At 34.9% G+C, this 22200-nt stretch overlaps 3 protein-coding genes across 4 annotated transcripts; 1 reads left to right on the top strand and 2 right to left on the bottom strand.

Annotated features, from left to right (window-relative positions):
• LOC105156371 (glutamine--tRNA ligase) lies at positions 75-8126 on the bottom strand (the record flags this gene model as incomplete). Of its 2 annotated transcripts, XM_020698625.1 has the most annotated exon segments (21): positions 75-164; positions 245-350; positions 433-533; positions 757-849; positions 979-1078; positions 1160-1296; positions 1391-1522; positions 2175-2273; positions 2354-2551; positions 2771-2857; positions 2924-3014; positions 3538-3593; positions 3679-3831; positions 4278-4373; positions 4670-4771; positions 4895-4956; positions 6093-6188; positions 6377-6476; positions 6587-6658; positions 7019-7069; positions 7759-8125. In XM_020698625.1, coding segments are annotated over 21 exon segments (2163 nt in total), but the record flags the coding sequence as incomplete, so codon positions are not given.
• On the top strand, positions 14434-15387 carry LOC105156370. The gene is made up of 2 exons (XM_011072484.2): positions 14434-15160; positions 15320-15387. Exons 1-2 carry the CDS (start codon positions 14434-14436, stop codon positions 15385-15387), a joined length of 795 nt encoding a protein of 264 aa, XP_011070786.2.
• LOC105156369 lies at positions 19978-21936 on the bottom strand. Its single transcript, XM_011072483.2, has 3 exons — positions 20659-21936; positions 20423-20502; positions 19978-20313 (listed from the first exon to the last, which is right to left on the bottom strand). Exons 1-2 carry the CDS (start codon positions 21520-21522, stop codon positions 20431-20433), a joined length of 936 nt encoding a protein of 311 aa, XP_011070785.1. The 5' UTR covers positions 21523-21936; the 3' UTR covers positions 19978-20313; positions 20423-20430.

The raw sequence follows: 22200 nt of genomic DNA, 5'->3' as shown, positions 1-22200 counted from the left end.
GCCATTACAAGCAATTTGAGTTTTGAGCAAGTTTTGGGGAACATCACGTAGAATGAAGAGAAAAAGGTTCATACCTCAGAAATGAAGAGTTTGTCAAATAATCGGACTTCGACCTTAAGTGGATTAACCCCCGGTGAAGATTCTGAGACCCAGTGTAGAACCCCCTGAAGATCAGAATATTAGAGTAATCTGAGAAAATTCGAGGATCGAAAAGTTGCCAAAGCTGAATGCAAGATTTGGTTACCTTTGGCTTTGTTTTCTTTAATGGGTCATACTCAGCACGGATTTCTAGAATAGTCTCGTTGTCGGCGCCTAAGATTACTTCCGTGCACTTAATAGGAAACGCATATCTATATCAGAGAAGCAGCACATGTTAGTTTTACGTGCAAATTTTGCAAAATGCATGGAGAAGCAATTTAAAATTATAGGCACCTCAAGAGGACAGATTTGCCAGGAGCAAGTCCATAGTAATCTTTAGAATCTTTCATCCGGAAATCAGATTGCTCAATGTAGACAACCTTAGAAAAGGGGACCTTGACAAAATGCGGAAAGGAGAAACTATAATCAGCAATGAAATTATAGTAGTTATAGCCTAAAAAAGTTGCATGACATCCAAAAATGATTCAACCAACCACCATAGAAATAGCATAAAGTATTCGTATCAATAAACTAGGCTAATCGAAATTAATATATAAGAACCAATAAAAGCAAATAAGGTACATGTTCAAAATTGTGGCAACCCGAATGCATTCACACCTTATAAAACGAGGATGCATCATCAGCTGGAGCATCAGGCCATTTCTTCGCATCAAGGTCCATTATAGAGGCATCCATGTTTGTAATGACAACCTGAAATACAGGAACGAGTGGAATATTATAATTCTATATGCAAATGTTATATGCTGCATGCCATTAAAGCCGAGCAGCAAGTACAGACTATCTGCTCACAAATGAAAGTCTGTAATGCATGGCACAGACCTTCAGTGGATTTAACACAACCATTGTACGAGCTGCTGTTTTGTTTAGTTCCTCCCTGATATGGTACTCTAGGCGGTCTAGACGTATCATACTACAGTCACTGCAACAAAAATTTATCAATCATCAGAGGAGATGGAAAGAAGTATTGTGAACCTGAAGCTTACAGTAAAAGAAATCAAACCTTCTAGTTATTCCAATTCCTCGAACAAAAGCATTTATGGAACTTGCAGTTACCCCTCTACGCCGCAATCCAGCAAGAGTCATAAGACGAGGATCATCCCAACCATCAACCCACTTTTCTGTTACAAGACGATTTAACTGCAGCAAAATGTAGCTAGCGAGTCATTTTTTAATGACGAGGAGCACATGAAATTGAAACATTACTCCTGAGCTTTCCCAACCTTCATCTCACCTTACGCTTTGACATCACCGTGTTGGTAATATTCAATCTTGAATATTCCCATACATAAGGCTGATAAAGGCCAAGTGCATCTAATAACCAGTAGTATGATGCTCGACGTGTTTCAAATTCAAGTGTACACAGCTGCATCGAACAATTAACCTCAAATGATTAAGGAAAATATTTCAACAGTATACTACCTCTTATGGCATGCACCAATATGTTTACCCAATCTTAGGAAACAGGAATCAGGAGAAAAGCAGAAATGTTGGTCTATATTTAGTGATGTTTTGAAATGTGAATGTATAGATGGTTTCATTTAAGAGGGAGACAATCATAATATAGATGTCTTTTCATGTGAGTTGTGCCTGATTGTTGGTGTCTCATCGAGTCCATATTATTATGTTGTTACTATATCAACGTGATTATTGAGAAACATATATATTTATAGTGTGCTAAGATATATATATATATAAAAGTTTAATAAATTGACAATTATATTATGTATGTATAGTCATTTTCAGGGAAAGGTCCAGATCTATTTAGGAAATAAAACTTAAAATGTTTGATCTTAGTTCTGGGGGAATGAAGACACCCACCCAAGACAACACCAAACATTGCCTTAGGCCTTACAAATTCAGAGAAAAGCTGTAAGAAATCATTATCAAAGAAAAGGAAACCCTCGTTATCCTGAAAATCCTTTTAACATTAAAAAGAAAAACTATACAGCAGAAAGAGAGGTTCTCCAAAAAAGTTGAAAGAATATGAAATCAGAAACTACTTCAACACGACGTACCGAATGAGTAACATTTTCAAGGGAGTCAACAGTGCAATGAGCATAATCATAACTTGGGTAGATGCACCACTTGTCTCCTGCGTGTGGATGAGGCGTGAACTGGAAATGGATAGCAAGCAAAGAAACCAGTTAACTCTATTGAGTTTGTGGGTCATAGGTGTTCATGTTCAAACACTTACCTTGATGCGGTAAGCAATGAGGTCATACATATTGAAATTATCACTCTGCATGTCCTGCTTCATCCGTAGTGTTGCTTTGCCTTCTTCGATCATTCCCCGTTTCATGTCATCAAACAATTTTAGAGATTCTTCAATTGGTCTATCTCTCCAGGGACTGTTCATCTTCTTTTCTCTGTATTCTTTTATCTCATCAGGTGTCTGCATTAAACAGCAAAAATTTTAAGTCACAAAAGAAAGAAAGAAAGAACTCACCTGCTTACTGAAAATTTCATTTTCAACAGTTAAAACCACTTCCAATGCATTAAAACTATTAACTAGCCCAAGAATGGCTCAGTATGACGTAAAATTTAATGATAAAACACGAAAGTTTATAGGAATCCAGTGAAGAAATTGATATAAGTGTTCTGCAAGAACCACCTGGTGATCAACATATGCATGACCTCGTCGTATAAGTTCCACTGCTAGCTCATAGAGTTCTTGGAAATAATTGCTAGTATAGGTGATCTAAAGAATTGCAGATATATTAGAAGCTGCAAAATAAGCAATTAACCACTTAGAAGAAAATTATACCTTAAAGGGCTCCCACCCCATCCATCCAACAATTTCTTCAATGTGATCAATATATTCTTTTTTTTCAGCTTCTGGATTGGTATCATCATACCTGTATATGAGAACTAATTTAAGACGACAAGGGGACTTATTCATCTTTGCCAGTTCAACAAAACAACACAAGTCAAAAGATGGGCGGAGAAACTACACAACAAAAGTTGTTCATACTGATTCTGGCGAAAAGAATGATCATATGATGATCTGAAGTCACTTTCAGATGCATGTCAATTGTTAAATTCTTTACGAAATCGTGGGCAATGACCCACATTGACCAATTTTCCTATTTAAACATAACAAAACTGCCTTTCTGTCATCGACCACAAAAAATTGAAGGAGATCTTTGTTCCTCTTGGCTTGAGTCATGCTATCTATATTTCTTCTCAATGGGCAGTTTACGAACCATCATCTCAAACAACTGATTCTGATGAAGTGCATTGTTACTCAGAAAACATTATGAAAGGGGAAAATATTCTAACTGGATTCATAAAGGCCTCACGGTAACATGAATAATATAAACCAGAACATCATTTCATAAAAGGCTCTAAGAAAGAGGGAAGTTTAGAAGCATTCCTGACCTCAGGTAGCAGCATCCACCTCTCTCTTTTGCCAGGCCAAAGTCCACAAACATAGCCTACAAATTGACATACCAGATAATGAAGAAGAACTAAAGGTCCAAAAACTTACAACCTCACAGATTAATTATGGTATATAGTCACCTTGGCGTGACCGATATGCAGATATCCATTTGGCTCAGGAGGAAACCGGGTAAAAACTTTTCCTCCAGTGACCTTCAAGTGTTTATCAAGTATTTCCTTTGAATTGCAAGCCCTCAACACAGGACGATCACTGAAATATATTTCTGTATGAACCTGGAAATCAGCAAGCATAGATGAGAATAAGTTGAAATTAATTTTCATGTATGGTAATAAGTGGCAAAGAGGACACCATAAGCATCTGAAGCTTCAAACTTTAGCTTGAAACAAAAGGCAATGTTGAAAATGTGTTGACATCAAAGACCAATTATAATAGCATATGATGATATACCATCTGCATATTGTCAAGAGTAAATAAAATGTATGATGCCATAGGACTCCAGTTTGATGCCAAAAGTTTATTATTCCAATTTTGTATTTTTTCCATCTTTCGAAAAACTACAGACACTGGACAACTTTTAGCTTCAATCTCATCACATCATTGATTTAATGTTTACCTTCAAAAATCTAGGAAATGAAGGTTCAACTTATAAAGTAAAACTTGTTCAGTAACGCATACATACAACAGATACACAGAAGACAAACAAATTAGTATTAGCTACCTTAAAGTTCTCATCTGGCGAAGGAAATATTGAAAATGGATTAATTTCTTCTTCAGATGGTTTTGGTGGAGCTGTCTCTTCAATAATAAACTTATCCTGGCACATGGAAACACAGGTGAATGACCATAGACCATAAACTAAAATTTGTAAAATATGCATTCAGCTGAAGAACCAAAGAGCACAAAAACTGCAGTCCGTCATATGAATCTGGTAAAAATATGCCAACTAGAAGAGACTGAAAGACGTATAACTACCTATTCGAAGTAACTATAATAGCAGACCATCCGATTATGTGCAAAATTGAAGTCCAGACGTCCAAAGAACACCAATAGAGAATTCAACAATACTGCATTTCAAGAAAAAAAAATTCTGTATTACTTCATTCTCCTCACCTCTGTTTTGGCTGGCTTCTCCTTTTTCTTTTTAGTGGGCTTCTCGTTGTCTGCAGCCGTTCTTTCACCAAGTAGCTCATACAATTTTTTATCAATAATTTGCTGGTGCCAAAAAGTGAACAAGTTGGCAATTAACAAGAAGGAAAATGAAGATAAATATTCAATTCATTTTGCATCTCTTAAGGAGAGCGGGAAGCAGTTTATGCAGATGTTGGCAATCAGTACCTTGACAATCTTTGGATCTGCCCACGGCTGCTTCTTTCTCACATAACCAAACAGCTCACCAACTGTATCCAACATTGTTAATCAAAGAGAATCCTCGTCGTCATAAAAAAAATAGGAAGAAAATCAAAAGAACGAGACATTTTATTGCATTTGAATACTAACAAGGCATAAAAATTTCCAAAATGTCCACCCCAAATTACATAAAGCCTACATACAATGAACAAAAGCAAATGTTTATCGATCTCCTGTGTTTGTGAAGTATATTTATGTTACAGTATCCATAGTACAAGCCTTATAAGTTAATAAGATGCAAAGCCAAACAAAGTTCCAAGTAAAGCTAATAAATTGCGCATTGTAGGCATTAAGTCTTAAATAAACCAACAAGGTTTCCATTAGAGTATCAAGCCTTGAAGATATAGGTCCTGTCTACTTCGAGATTATTGGTAAAGTTTATGCTGTGGTAAGAACTTGATTTCTGGGATATAACTGACTGCAACTCTTTCTCCTCATATGGCAGAAAATGTCCATTATTTAACTAAAGCACCTCTTCTTAAGCATATTATGGACAATGGAGGTCAAGAGATTACATATATCAATCAAGATGCATATCCACTACAGAATACAGCAATCTGCTGGATGATATTATAAGGGCCCCAAGATAAGATTGTTTGTTTGTTCCAATTTGGCTACCTGGCCAATATGGTCATCATAAGGTGTGGGATATCACCAACAATTCCAAGAAGACCGACTACCTGAACCATTTCTTTAACAGAGCATGAAAAAAGACGAACACACAAGTAAAAAAGTTTAGATATTCTTCTCCTTCAAATTTTTAGCCGTCCCTCCTGGAACTGTGACATCGAGGGCCATGCAGCTGTAAACAACACTATATTAAAGTAGGCAACATAGAAAGATGATATCAATATGACAGCACTCAACAAGATATCTGCTAGTCAAGCTAACTACCTAAGCATAATAATGCCAATGACAGACCAGCTGCATACTGATTGACTCGGCAAGATCCTTAGTTTCTTGCCCAGCTTATGAATAGATTTGTAAAGACAATATCTCATGAATTGCTATTAGTACTTATTACCAGAAATTTTGTTTTGGCCAAATTAACCGTCATCATCGTCAAACTAATTAAAAACTTATATCCTTTTTAACTCTTTTCCACCCTATGAAAATGTAAACCTACCGTTTGTTCGATAGCGCTGCTCCACAATGATAGCTTTGTTCTCTTCAAAAATCTCATCAACTGCATTTTCAATATCTTCCAAAGAAACCTCAATCCCTATTAACAAACCAAAAGAAATTAGATTATTTCTTATATGAAAACAGTGGGTAAACAAAATTTCTGCATGCTTGGAATAAGGCACCAAACAGACAATTTTAAAAATGCTGCAATAACCAAAATCTCAGTATAACTCAAAATATTCACTTCTTCAAAATGCATCAGTAGCAGTTATTGTTGTGTCATACCAACACCACATGCAGCTTCAAAACCGACAACGCTCAAGTTATCAGAGGCAGTAGCAGCAACAAATGAAAAGGCAGCTTCCAGTTGAGCAGGAGTCTTAATCTGTGCCAATAACAAATGATCATCAAAGTGTTTTACAAGTTCATAAAAGGAACACGACTGAAAAGCAACTAACAGGCATGAACATATAGAAAATTAATTGAGATTCAAACCTTTGATGAAACAATATATTTAACCAATGTAGGTCGATGCACAAGAGCATTAGCAGGGAATTTTGTAGCGACCTGCCAAGGAAAGAAGTATCATACTTCCATTCAACAACTCATAAGAAAAACGAGCATCAGTCCTGATTTAGTGTATACAGTAGATTCAACTTAAAGATGTTTCAAATTTTAAGAATAATAAACAGCTATGCAACACTAAAAGATATCACACAGCCTAAATGAATGAATTCATACAGAGAATGTCTTGGAACTATTTCCAGTATTGCACGAGTTAAAAATGAATAAGGTCTCTAGCTTTCTCTTTCCAAATAGAATAAAACAAACAAGAAAAAGATAATGCGTAGAGTGAAGCACCAGAACGCTACAATAGAAGTGCGTATGACCAAAAACAGGTATATCTGTTACAAAGAATCAACTTACTGTGTAAAGTAGATTTCCAACTGTCCGATCACAACCATCAGTTACGGCAGCCTGAAATACGCGGCATTGAAGATGAACTATGTAACAAGCAACTTCGACTTTTACAAAGTCACAAATGTTCAAAGCTTCAATCCAATATCATTTTAAATTGAGACAAATTGCAAAATAATCAAAAGAATTTAACAATGACAAGGGAAATGGAGAACCAGTTCATTAGATTTTTCCCATTTTCACACTTAGGCAATTTATACCATCATTGTAGATGTCCAACTGATAAAACATAGAGAAAGTAGATTTACTGATCCAATCAGCCCCGTAATCAATCCATAAGAGCATGCGTGTGTCTTTTCAGATAAAGTTGGTTCCTCACCTCAATATGAAACAAAAGAGGGCAGAAGTTTAAACTCAAAAACAAAAGAGAAAAAAGTTAATCAGACATAACAATTTTACATTAACTTTTGAAATTCGATTTCACATTAATTTAACACAAAAATCTACAAAAACCAAAATGCAAAAACTTAAAAGACTAGAAAATATTACAAATCATCGACCAATTCATGCTTAAAGATCAAATAAAATTTACCCAACTCTATTTCTGTTTTCTTCCTTTTTTGGGTTCTAAGTTTCCCAGCAATCCATTAAAAAACAACAAACTTGAACAATAAATTAACAAAAACCAACATGCATAAAAAGTAAATCACAGAACATAACTACACAAACGAACATGCAAAAATACTTACCTCGTGAATGACGGCTGTGAGATTAGCAGTGACCTTACTATTAGCAACAGTGTTTTTTGCAGTCCTTTCATCTAAACCAATCTTAAGAAACAAATCCAAGGGCTTGTCGCCGCCACTCTCACTCTCGTTCTTCCCCGCCATCTTTTTCTTGTGCAATTAATTTTTGCTTTATTGAAAATATAACCGAAAATATACAAGCAAAATTATTTATTACAGTGTAAGAATGTGAGTGTTAATGGGTGGTAAAACCTTCGCGGGTTCAAAACTTGGGAGATTCTGCTGCTGGAGTTCCCTTTTGGGACAAAGGATTTCGGCTTGGGAATCAACTCAAGGGTCAGAAATAGAATAGGAAAGATCTTCAATATATCAATCAAGAATTCAAAAATAAGATATTCTTTAGCGTGGAAGAAGAGATGGGTGATGGGTCAATGAGAGAGTTGATAGGCCTACCGTTTGATTTTAGACACTATTGGGCCGATTCATCATGCTGGACCGGTAAACCCAATCACACGAATCACTTTCCTTGAGTAGAACCTGCCTCTTTTGTGTTGGCCCAACACGAAATTTAAATGTTGTTTAATTACATTAAGATGTTCATTACACAATAAAAAATTACTATTGGCTACAATAATAATGGATTTAGTTAAAAATTATGATAGAAAACTATTATCAGCAATGACTGAATAAAATCGATACAAAAAACTAGTTCTTCCACTATGAAATAATTATTTACCACAGCTAAAAGTTATGGTAATAAAATAATGTTTTAGCCACCATTGTGAAAATCGGCCAATAATTATTGTACGAGCGTTGTCAATAACCATTTATTGTGGCTCTTTATTATTAACCATCACAATTATCTATAATTAAATGAAATATTTCTTGTAATGTTATATCCATGAAGGTATATGCTCTAGTTTTGGTCCTTCTCCCAATTCCCACAACAGTTTCAGGTTTGTGTCTGTGTTTTGATTTTGATTTTTCTTAATCTGTACCTTTTTCCTTTGCTAGTTAGATGGTGCTATTTTTGGATTTGTTTTAGTAGATTTGACTTTTTCAGTTGTGCATTTTGGGTATACGGTATAGTTTAGATGATTCTGATGTATGCTCCACAAATGCACTACTGTTAACTCTGTATTTCTTGTTTCTCCTTTCAGTAGATTGTCATGAACAGTGTATATTTTAGTGGAACATGTGTTTTCAGCTATAGTAGACTAGTTTAGAGAAACTCTTGGTATTCAATTTTGAAATTTTTCTACGTTTCATGTTGCAAAATCTGAAGTTAAATTACTAGCACCATTTGAGCCTTTGATAATAAATGTATACTGATAAGAGCACAACAATGCAGAGATGTCACTGAAGCAGATGCGAAAAATGATGAACATGTATTTCTTGTTTTGCCTGCATATGAATCTGTATGTGAGCTGAAAATTCTCACTCAAATCTACTGCATTTCCTATTTTATTGATCTGATTGGTAGTGCCTGATGAAGCCTATGGCCTCATATTCTCTTGGGACAATGTTTGTCGTAAAGCTTTGAATTATAATCATCTACTCCTTTGGCTTCAATTATCCTGTGGTAGCTAAAAGTCTTTTTTCTTGTAATGAATATATATTAGAGTAAGAACTATGAAAACAATTTTGCGTATAATCTTCTCAAAATAATGCTTCCAAGTAGTGGAGAATACTTGTCAGAGTTGCATCAAGAATCATATTCCATCGTATTAAGGATTTCAACTAGATTTGGATCGAGATCAATGACGATCTAATGATATCTCACTAAACTTCTCTATCTAAAGCCTTGTCCTATAAAAAGATGCGATCTCTCCCATAATCCTCAAACCGCAACACATACCGTTAAACTTGTTTGGGTGGCCCCGAATTAGAATCACTGTTGTCTAAATTGGATTTAGGTTATAAGGTAATCGCAATTGCTAGATTTCGCAACAATTAATGCATGCTTTCCAAATGGGGTGCAACTCTTATTTATAGGGATCAATTGCTTAGAATTGTATGGATCCATGTGCCTGAAGCCCTTAAATAGAGAGAGCATAAATAATTGTCGTTTCAAGTTGCTGGGTCGGATCGGATAAGAGCACGTCTGATTTAAGTAAAAACGCAAGGATCTTCTTCCTGCTTGGTAATTTTAGCCTTTCTCAAGAAAAAATGCATCTTCTAGGAGATTTTACCAAACAACCCCCATAACGACCATATAAGTAAGTTTCTTGTATAATATACTTGAGAATAGTAATTTAAAATAAAAAAAAAATAATACTTTCTTAAGAATACACCAATAACAAGTCCACAGTTTCTTAAATTTTCAATTCTAGGATGGGTGGACATGGAAGAGCACTACATATGTGTAACATTTCATTTGTGACAGATTATGAGTATTGATTAGATAAGAAGAGGATAAAATGAAGATGTAATTATGTAGGTTGGGTATATATAACGTGGAGTGGAAGATCGTAATTCATGATATGCAGGCTTGCAGGCATATATATATATATATATAGGTAAGCAGAATATGGTTGGATCTAAATGGACAAACTCTGAGTAGCTAGTTATACAAGTTGAAACTCCCCCGCCGATGTCGGGGCCGAGATATTCTTGTACATTACCCCTTCCCTTGTGTAGACAAAAGGACATACGATGAATTAATGAGTTAGCAAAATTCAAAAAACTCCTCCTCCTCGTCTGTGTCAGTTGGGTGTCAGCAGAAAAAGAGAAAATGCGATTGGAGGGGTCGGGTAACATGACACAGCTCTGCTGCTTAGGAATGATTGAAAAATCCAGGAGGAGGATAGAGATGTACAAGTTCCTGTATCCTCCTACCCCTAATCCACGTGGGATGCCACCAACTTTCTTCGCTGCTCTTTCTTGGGTGATAATTGTTGGATTACGTGGTCGTTTTAGGACTAATTAATATCGTCATTAAGTAAAGTAGATTTAAGAGCATGGCTTTTTCTTTTTTTGTTATTTTGTAAATAAAATGTGATGCCAAAAATGCCCAAAAAAATTGGTGAAATAATTAAAATAATAATAAAATAACAAACCAAAATGTGAGGTGGCTGCTATTAACCCAAATTATTATTTATTATTTCAGACATCTAACATGTTTATATGAAGTTGATACATGTAGGTACGAGCTCCGTCATTCTCATTTTGCACCAAAATATAAAGCATATTATCAAACAAAATAAAAAATTACGTATTCTTGTATGAATTCTTTTTTTTCGACTTTATCAATGAACTAACACGAAATAAGTACCGTCGATATTTGAACATGTAGCGACATCCTCCTACATCATTTATTGACTGTACAATGACTTAAAATCTACAAATTAATAATTAGGCAAGATCAAAAGTTGGCACTAAACTTTAATGATCTAATTGATTATTGCAACTATCTATCTGGCTCTCAGTATTATCTATACTAGCTACATGTGTGTTCATGAAATGGTTTCAACATCATATACTACCTTCATGAGCTACGAAAATTTTCATTATTAGAAAACATTTTTATTTAAATCAAGTTTAGTTGAACCAAATTAATTATAAAATAGGTGTGATACACTTGCTATGTAATTGGTTACTTTTTCTGAATTGAATATTAATTACACAATAAATATATTAAACTTGTCATATAAATAATTATGATCCGATCAAATTCAATTTAAATTAAAATTTTCCTTTTCACCAGACACGGAAGAGTAAAAAAGGGGCATATGTCTGTTTTCAAACCAAACTGATTTCAAGTGCTCTATGAGCACCAAATGGCTAGGTACAATGATACTATATGTTTCTTGGGACATCATTATCATACTCCAACAAAACTACATACCACATTTCTGTATTTTACATCTTATTTCTTCCACCGCCTATTATTTGTGATACCATAAATGAATGTTTGGGACTAGCTATGTACTGGTCTCTTTTTTCCAATATAATTATGGTCATATTTCTATAATTATCCTGAGAATAATAACTCTTGAAATTTTTTAGAATTAAGAAATTGGAAGAATTATAATCGTCAATCAAACATTAATTAGCTATAAAGACGGTTTTACGGTATATATAATCGAATTAAATTTATAAATATTGATAATTAAAGTCTCAATGTATATTTCTTTACAAAAAACAATAAGGAATAATTGCACCACCATCGGGAAAATAACATTTTCAGTCCTATAAGTTAGACCCGTTTTACTTTTGATCCCATTCATTACGTAATTTGTACTTTTAGTACCATAACTCACAAAAATTAACACTTTTGGTCCTTATCCATGTTTTTGTCTACAATTTAACTTTGTAGCTCACGTGCCTAACATGTGATGGTTAAGTATTTTTTGTTGTAGAGCAAATTGGTTTGTTTTCCAGCTTGGGACCATTTCGAAAAAAATATAACTACATTTGAGGGGAAAAAAAATAATCTTGAAGGAAATTAGGATAAAAAACATAGCGATTTCTCTTTTTTCTCATAAAAATTGGATCCCATTCTTCCCACATTTCTATAAGATTGAAGTCAAGTAGAAGCAACACAAAAAATCATATTTTCTACAAGTGAATCAAGTAGGCCAAATGAAGCACTCATATGCTACTATTAAAAAATGGCCAATCTTTCCTCTAACAAAAAGTACTTGACTGCAACATGCTAGGCACGTGACCTACATCGTTAAATTGCAGATGAAAAAGTGCATGAGGACAAAAATGCTAATTTTTGTAAGTTATGGGACTAAAAGTGCTAATCTCATAATGAAGAGGACCAAAACTGATATGGGCATAACTTGTGGGACTAAAAATACTATATTCCCTCCACCATCTCCTAAGATTTGGTATAATACCATATAAACACCGTGTGGTTTGAAAAATTATAGTGACGTTTGTTTCTATCTAACAAAAACTGTCTAACATATAAAAAAGTTAAATAAAAATATATATTTGTCCCTAATTGAATTACAAACTTATACATGTCAAATAAATTCTTTTCTTACTAAACTACCCTCGTACAACTAATGCATGTGAATAGGTACATTTTAACCTTAAAGGGGTAATTTGGTCAAAATAATAATAAATCAATCGGAGCAAATATACATTTTTATTTAATTTTTTTTTCTGATGCTAGCAAATTTTATGAATTTTACTAACAGATAGATCTATATGTTGGATGAAAACAAACGTCTAGATATTAGGTATAAATTTTCAAATTACATGAGTCATACGTAATTACTCAAAATCTCAAGAAGAGCAGTATAATTAATTCAAATTTATAGCATGATTATTCTGATTATTCTTATTGCGATTGAAGCAAAGATCCAAAATTATGCAAGAAAGGTTCGTGAACAATGATGAAGATGGAAGTTGAGAAAAGATCAAAATGGAAGCAAAGGAAACAGCTATCAGAGCATTCTCGAAGAAGGATGAGACCAAATACATTCATTTCGAAACAACCAAAAAGAAAGCGAGTAACCTTTGTAAAGTGTTAATTCCATTTTGCCGATGCATCACTTAACCCTCTTTTATTTTTATTTTCTTTTTGTTAAAAAAATAACATTTACTTAATCACCACTTCAAATTTCACCCCTAGGTCTAAAACAAAGAGAGATAGAGGGGGAAAAAACCCATGTTAGATTATTCAATTGTTCATAAAAAAAAAAAAACTATATTATGAGATGACAATCTTTTATTTTAGTAATTACATTAGGAATATTTGATGGAAAAATGATTTGAATTTATCAATATTCAAATCATTCTTCGTGGATTATAAAATTAATGCATTCTCAAATTTACATATGAAAATAAAAATATTTATTAAAAATTAAAAAAAATATTATTAATATATTCTGCACGAGCATGCACTAAATTGGTATCAATAAAAATTCAACATGATTTTTACTGTTACTTAAATGGGTAAAGAAAATAATTATTTTTGTGTGGCATGGAGCATGAATGAATATGACTTTCTTGTTTATATGACACCAGAAGAAAAATAAGAATTTTGTCATTTATTAACAAAAACCACCCAATTCACCCACATACTTAAATTCGAATGCGTCCTATAAGAAATTTTGAACCCACACCGAATGAGACTGTAGAGTATCCTATGTTATGTTGCCTCTTATCCGTGGCAAAGGTGATGTCTGAACCAGATTTCCGGGCGGCTGCCGCCAAATTTCGTATTATTGAGTTTCACTTTCAGTCCCATACTCTCTACAAATTTATTAATCACTCTCACTCTCACTCTCACTCTCACTCTCACTCTCACATACACACACTCAATTGAAGAGTAGGTAGAGATCTCTAAGGGGGAGATCCTTGTGATAGGCTTTCGGTGCGTAAATTCAATCGTATTCATTCTTTTCCTCAGTAAATTGACACAAACAAAACGTCAATCTCAATGTTCCTTCTCGGCCAAACAACCACCAACGTACTTTTCTTCCTAAAAGCAAAAGCTGATTCTCATTCCCAGATAAACACAATTATCTTTCCTTTCTCCTCTTTTTGACTTCCATTTTCTAATCCCCACTCCCCATTTTACTTTCTTCTGCTTAATTTTTCTTGAACCTTGTCACCCAATCTAATTTACTCTCTCTCTCTCTCTCTTTCTCTCTCTCTCTATATATATATATACACTCTTGTTGCTTGCTTGTTCAATTCTTGCAACATTGGGGCACAATGGCAGTTGATGTGTACTCAGACATTTCAAGTCCAGTGGTGAGTCCAAGAATCTCGTTTTCTCACGACCTCAGAGAATTCGACATTGTTCCCGTAGAATCCCACCATTCCTCGACAGATGCATTCATCGACTTCGATTTCTGCATTGACCACGGCCTCTCCCGAGAAATTTCTTCAGCCGATGAGCTCTTCGCCGATGGCAAAATCCTGCCCGGCGAGATCAAGAAAACCACCCCACCAAAACAAACTCACCAACTCGACCCGATTCCAACCCCTTCCGAGGCCCGGAAACCCGTCGAATTCGCAAACGACAGCACCAAGAAAAAGAGGTTGATAGAGTTCTTGTCCAGCAGCTTCGACGATGCTGATGAAGAACAGGAGAAACCGTCGGCAAAACCATTCTGGCAATTCAGAAGGAGCAGCAGCGTCAACTGTGACAACGGCAGGGGAAACGGGTTGCTCCGGACTTTACAGTTTCTGAGCCGGAGCAACTCGACGGGTTCGGTTCCTAACCCGAAACCACCTGGATTCCCTAAAGCTATGCAGAAGCAGCATTCACTGAAAGAAGCGTCGACAAATCGATCAAATCCTACGGTTCCGTCGTTTTACAAATACTGTCCGTATAATTCGGCGAACCCTTCTTTGAGGAAGAGCCGCAGCAGATCGTATGGCAACGGTGTCCGAATTAGTCCAGTTTTGAACATTCCTCCCACTTATATTGCCAAAGGTACTGTAAGTTTATTCGGGATTGGCTCCTTGTTCTGTACTAAAAAATCCAAGAAGAAGAGAAAATAGCCCTTCAAATTACATACATAGATGTTCATCTTTCTGTACAGTTTAATTGATAGTTTTGCTTATGTTCTTCTTCCTGTTGATTATTCTGAAGAGAACTCTAAACCTGGAATACTCATTCCTGGTTATTACTACATTTGTAAAATTGAAAGTTACAAATAGAGTCTGTCATCAACAGCATGTCGATGCAGTTGGAATTTGAAAACGGCGTAACTTTTTAGTCCGGAATAATCAGTTTCTCATTTTTTTTTTAAATTTTAATTTCTCTTTTTCAAGTATTTGGTCAAGTGGCATAATTGCATGTATGGCTGGCATTTGTTCTTATTTGAATTCTTTTTTTAGGTTAGTTGGAAATTGGTTGGTTGGGTGAGAATGCTTAAATTCAAGTCAGTTTTGTTCTATAGCAGCAGATCAAGACAGGAGTTGAATTGGATCCAAAGGAAAAAATCTTAAAATATGTACCAATTAATGATTGAATGTCCATCTTAAGACACTTTACAAATGAACTGCTCTTCACAACAACTCCACATACTATGAACATGCCTTAGATCTTGAATCTGTAAGAAAAAAGATATATAATTCTAGTATTAATTAGTTAATCATATACACTGCTTCAAAGTGCTGTGTCACCCTAGCTAGTCTTCTTCATCTCACTAATTTTGTTGCCAATTCTGTAATAACAGTTGATCCCACTTGTTCATAAAGGACCCTCCTTCCTTTCTTTCCTAATAATTGCAAATGCAATATTATCGTGTTACCAATTTGCATTAATGAATACTAAGAGGGCTATTAAATTAGAGAAATTAGTGTTTGTAACATTAACTAAGGCATCCAACGCAACTCGTTTAAGTTCAAATCAACCACGACCCAACCCTGGTTTCTTAATTTGTACGTACTAGTATTTCTAACACACTCCATGTACGTGTCTGAATTTTTTAAAATATTGCACTAATGCAATCACCAACATGAAGTGATTGCAGTCTCAAAAGATATTACAAGTCGAACTGAGTTACATTCGCCCAAATCGAGGATGATGCTTGTAACAAATGCCGCCAATAGTCAAATTCCCACCAAAAAACGAAAATGCCTAATCAAAGATCCCAGAATTTGAAATAGTTTAAATTTGGAAATCGTCATTTAATAACAAAACCAAACATTTGCTGAGCCCAAGAGGAGGCCCATCGTCAGGCCCATGTAAGTAGATCACTATCTTTCGTAGTCAAGTCCAGATCACCTCTTGATGACCAAACTTTTTTGAATTAATATGGAATAACAGAATCGCTACATTTTATTATAATTTATTAACTAAAACAAGAAAAGGAATTAAATTAAGTGTTTGGGGAAGTAGTAACATTGTTAATTTATCATTTCCTCACCTCTGGTCCTAATTTTGGTCAACTTTGACGGTCCCGCCGGTACGTAAACCACCTTATTATTATTGTTATTATTTTTTATAATTACACTTTTCTTTTCTTATGTTTGGTGTTATTATACGTAAATTTTTTGTAATTTAAAAAATTACATCTAACACCTTTGAAGTTTACTTTCGTCTAATAAATAAGCTCTTAATTAATCAAAATTCATTAAATTTACTGATATTAACAAAAAAAAATCTATATTTACCTCTGATTAACCTATTACTGATTTATTTTAGGTTGAATAAATCCTTTTATGATCATACTACCTTTATACGTCTTCACGTTAATGCATGTAAGGAAATATATTTTCACTGTTATAAGAGTAGTTTAATCTAAAAAAAAAATATTTAACCTGCAATAAATCAGTAATAAGTTAATCGAAGTTAAATACCAATTTTCATTCATTTCTTCTTTTTGTTAATATCAACAAGTCCAGTAAATTTTTACTAAGAAATGAACTTATTTGTTAGATTAAAGCAAACCTCAGGAGTGCTAAGTGTAATTTTCTAAACTACAAAGGATCTACAGGAATTACAATAAATTTCAGGGGAGAAAGTGTAATTATTCTTATTTTTCTTTTAGTAGGTGTATTATAATGATCTCATAAACTTTAATTATTAACAATTATTATAACTAAAATAATACCCTAATATTTGATAAAATTAAAAAAAATTGGGTGGGGGCCTAAAATTGTAATTTTTCTAAAAAAATTATAAATAAATTAGATGAGGTCGATGAAAAATTTTAAAAATTATATAAATTTTCTTTATCTATTTAATCCATAATAAACTTTTATAAAAATTTAAGAAATAAATGAGACCATAATATATTGTCTGTAAGGTTATTTTGATCAATTTACTATAAATATTGAATAAACATTAACGGATTTGACTAGTTGTTGAACAATCATTAAAATTAAAGGGATATTGATAATTTTTTAAACAACGGATATTACTTATAATTATGTTAAACACTCACAGGAGCTTGTCGTAATTTATCCTAAAAAATATCACATGTTGATTGAATTTGAATGCATGACCTCATTATTATGGAGCATCACTTTGCTAATTAGATTAAATCTCATTAGCAAACCACCTTGCTTCTTTTTTTTAAGTGAATCGATTATAATTCTATCATTATTTTAGTAATCAATTATTAATATTATATATTTGTAACTGACTAATAATCACTACTAAAATAAATTAATAATTATTATTAAAATAAATCAAAAAATTTATACATTTTTCAAACTATGACTTTATAATCATGAAACCTCAATTTCGGCGTAACTTTATTTGCACGCCACCTTGCTTTTCCCCCCAAATTGCTATTACAAAAAATTCGATATTTCTTAAATTGACTACATACCCCAACCATGATATAAAAACTGATAACAAGTCAAATTAATACAGCTTCTAAATTGTTCCCTCCAATTTCAGTTGTCTTGTGTTCACACTTGGCTTTTCCCCATTTTTTTTAAATAAAAAAAATAAATTATTATTTATTAAATAAATCAATTAAAATCCTTAATATAAAATATCTATATCGAAGAACAATCAATAATTATAACAATCATATATACTAATCATTAATATTAGATAACAACACATATTATTTTAAAATAGAAAAACACCTATTATTAAAATAGAATAACATTTTACTAGTTGATGTGATTCAAACTTGTGACTTTAAAGTTATAGGACCTCAATTTCGTCAATTTAACTAAGCCTTATCGGCTGTTTAGACCTACCCTAGCCACCAAGAGTTGTGTTGATTAGATTGTTTCTGCAAATAAATTTTAGAATATCAATTCACAACTTATATACGTCAAAAAAATCATCTCAAACAAACTAGAATTCAATCTTCTTTTTCTCTTTGCTATTTTCTAATGAGATGAAATATCAAGCAATCAGATTATTCAATTCGACCGATTTAGAGTATCAGCTACCACTATTTACACTTATAAATTAGACAAAATATTTAAATGTAGAATTAAATATAAATCCATGGCCTCGAAATCTTATTAAAACCTCAACTTTGCCTTTTGATTCTTGAAATATACTTTATAAGGCCATCATTATTGTCATTAACAACAAATTTGGCATCCCGAACAAATATATTAAAGCATATTTACGTGTTAATAATAATAGGTGCAATCCAATTAAAATTACACAATGGATAAACATGACTTGCAAAACAAATGCGTAGAAGCATGAAATAGTATAGGAAAAGGGTCAAAACGTGCAGATATGATGAACGTCCTAGGATCGGTGAATAACTCTCGATCCCAAGAATTGAAGCCATGGGGCTCATCAAGAAATAATCACCGAAAGTTCTGTATGAAAATGCCAATGCACATAACAACAACAGATCGATAAGCATCATCACCTTCAACAATGAACTTGTGTGGAAATATCAGTTCTTGTAACTTAAGTGCAATCAAGGCGAGCCCACGAGGAGGTCCGATCAAACGGACATCAACAGTATGGCAGCACGATTTCTCGTTTCTGATCTTGATTTCAGAATCCAGATGAAACAAGATCAATGAAGAAGTGATATGGAAATAGTTTTCCAATCAAAGAAGAGAAACTGGATGAAAGGTGTTTCGTCACTCTCTTTTGCTATTTCAATATCGAAATCACAGCACATAACTCTCAGTAAAGCAGAACATTCCAAGGATCAGAAAGCAGGAATACTTTATCAGCACCAGAAAGAACCATCCGCGGTTGCGCCAGTCACCAAACACTTAGAAGTGGCGACCAAATGTTTAAGAGGGTTTCCCGTTTTTTTTTTTGTTTGTTGGAAAATGCTTCAAGTTTAAGTTTCAAGATTAATGAAAATTATTTAGTCACTGGATTCTCATCCAAATTAGAGACGCAAAATGCAGAAGCAATGGAAATGAGTTCAGGAGAAGGACGAATGCTGATCGACAAAAATGAAATTACAAAAGCACAAACTAGTTCCATATCCCAATTTCTGATGCAACATTAACCAAATCAAGGGAGAAGAGACGAATGTATATGCATTGCACAGAAGATTATACTACCAGTTTCCATCATCAGTCTTCTGATGACTGAAAACAGAGAAGTCCCATAACCAAACATGTTGCAGAAATCATTTTCAGCAAATTTCTGAGAAATCCTGTAGTAGACCGGAGGCCTTTAACTTAATGACTAAAATCAGCAGAAGAAGAATTGCACAAATTGAGGTCATCACCAGTTTATAGCCAAGAAACGCATGTTCGCTAAGGTCACAAAGCACCAAGCAGATAATGAGCAGAAAAACAATGGGTTCTAATCAATAGTAAAAACACTAAGAACTGCTATTAGTTAGGAAAAAGAATTATGAACTTGGATATCAAGAAGCATAGTGTTCTGTAGCAAAAGAAGAAAGAAAACCTCCCACCAACTTTTCCACTATGTTGACTTTATTCCCATGAACTAAAACATATATATGAACAATTATAATCAGGAAACAAAACAAAAATTAGCATTCCCCAAGCAACTAAGCCTTTTTCTTATACACCACAGTTTACCAGAGGAAATTTCAACACTTCCCTGAAATTCCAAATTCACAGTGCTGGTGCAATGTGCCACACTAACTCAGTCCATCCTTCACAATTAACCATTTCTCAAAAGCAAAAAGAAGGCCGCTTTCAACTTCACAGAAACTGCAAATTACACCAGCAATTCAAAACTTAGCTCCAGGGGAACAAAGATTATACACCGCCATGGAAGAGATAGCAACAAATATGAAAAAATCAAGAGAGAAAAGTTCACCTTTCTTGTCATGGAGCAGCTTCATTAACTTTATACATATCTGCTGTAACTTCAGTCAGCCACAATCCTGGAAATAGGGTCTGCCGGGAAATCCAAGAAAGAAACGAGAAGAGAATCAATGGGACAGTGGTTTACACAAAATCAAAGGAAGAAATAGAACTCAAATCTCAGAATGAGGGGATGTAATTGCAAACAAGAATTTAATTAAATCAGGATTTGAGTTTCCGAATGCCTACATCTAATTGTTTTTGAACAATCTTAGCTCTCTTCTTCGGTCTGCGCGGCGGCCTGTGACCAACCATGGCGAAGAAATCCTCTTCGATTTCTCTTTTTGCAAGCGGCACTGAAAACTTCGCCCGTTCCCTTTTTTCCCCACTCGCCGCCATCCCGCTGCCTTCACTCCTATGCATCGGCGGCTTGTGGGCTGTCACCGCAGCCGAATTGGGTCTCGGCACATCAAGCCTCAAAATCTTGTTGCCGCCTGCATCGTTCCCCCCACCGACGGCAGGGGCGCCACAGTTTTTACCGGAGACGAACCCACTCACCGGCGTCTTACACGCAGCTCGCCTCGTCCTCAAGTTCCATGGACGGTAAGTCTCGCCTTCCGCTGGCGGCGGCGGCGGAGGCGGCGGCTGAGGCAGAAGCTGCTGGGAAACAGAAACCTTACCTTCCTCAAGTCCATCCTTAAAAATCGCGTCTTTCATTTTATCCGCCGCCGTCTGGAGATCGAACATCACTTTCTCTCTCATAGCGGCAATCCCATCATCATCGTCATCGCTGAATCTCCGACCACCGTCCGTCGCCGGCGGCGGAGTAGGACCCACTTTGGGAGATCCATGCACAAACTCAGGAGACGAGTCTTTATCTCTTTCTCTGTCTCTATCTCTGGTGGTGCGGCGCTGTTGGATTGGATGTTGGTGATGGTGTTGGTGGTGATGATCAGAAGAACCGGAATTATTGGTTGTGAATCGTTGAAGGGGCGAGATTTGGCCGTTGGAGTTGACCTTCATGCAACGGAGAAATCGCTGATTCCCCCACCGCAAACCACACGGCATCGTGAAATTGTGCAACGCCTTCGATCTTTCTGTCCCCATAGCCATTAGCCTTTCATTCACAGTGAAGGGCCAGAGCTCGCCGCTGCGTTATTCTTGAATGGGGGCAGAGAGAGAATTAGAATTGGAGAAGAAATGGATGAAGAAGCAGAAAAGAGAAGAGAAGGGTTTGTTCGCTGTGTTTTTTGTTTTTCTCTCTTTCTGTGTTGTTTGGTTCTGATTATGGGAAAATCGCCGGGAAGGGGAACCTGCGAGCATTTTATACGGAGGTGGAGGGGTGTTTCCGACTTTTTAATCCTTCGGGGCCTCCTCTTCTTAACGTTCGGGTTTAATTTTGATTTGGGTGTGCTAGGTTGCGCCTGGGGGGAAGCTGCGCACATTTTCATCTCGCCTACTACCCAACGAGTTGTAAATCACGACTTTCACTTATAAGTCCCTTCGCCCCGTACATAATGCGATTTTAGTTTTCTAGTTGGCGATGCCTTTTCTCTCAAAAGACGACGTCGTCTGGTGGTGCTTAATCTTCCTTTTTGTTTTTGGGTTTCAGGAGTGACGTGTTGTGACAGTCAACTGATTGGATATAAAAAAGCTTCGAATTTTTATTTTTTGTTGGGGTAAATTCCCCATTATATATTATTGATCGAAAAAATTTTACTTTTAGTTCCATGCAATAAGTTGTATTATAATTTTTATCGCATAATTATGAGTTTAACATATTTAGTCCCA

This window comes from Sesamum indicum, linkage group LG2 (genome assembly GCF_000512975.1).
Source record: "Sesamum indicum cultivar Zhongzhi No. 13 linkage group LG2, S_indicum_v1.0, whole genome shotgun sequence".
In the NCBI taxonomy this organism is placed as follows: Eukaryota; Viridiplantae; Streptophyta; class Magnoliopsida; order Lamiales; family Pedaliaceae; genus Sesamum; species Sesamum indicum.
This window is presented reverse-complemented; position numbering and strand designations above follow the sequence as displayed.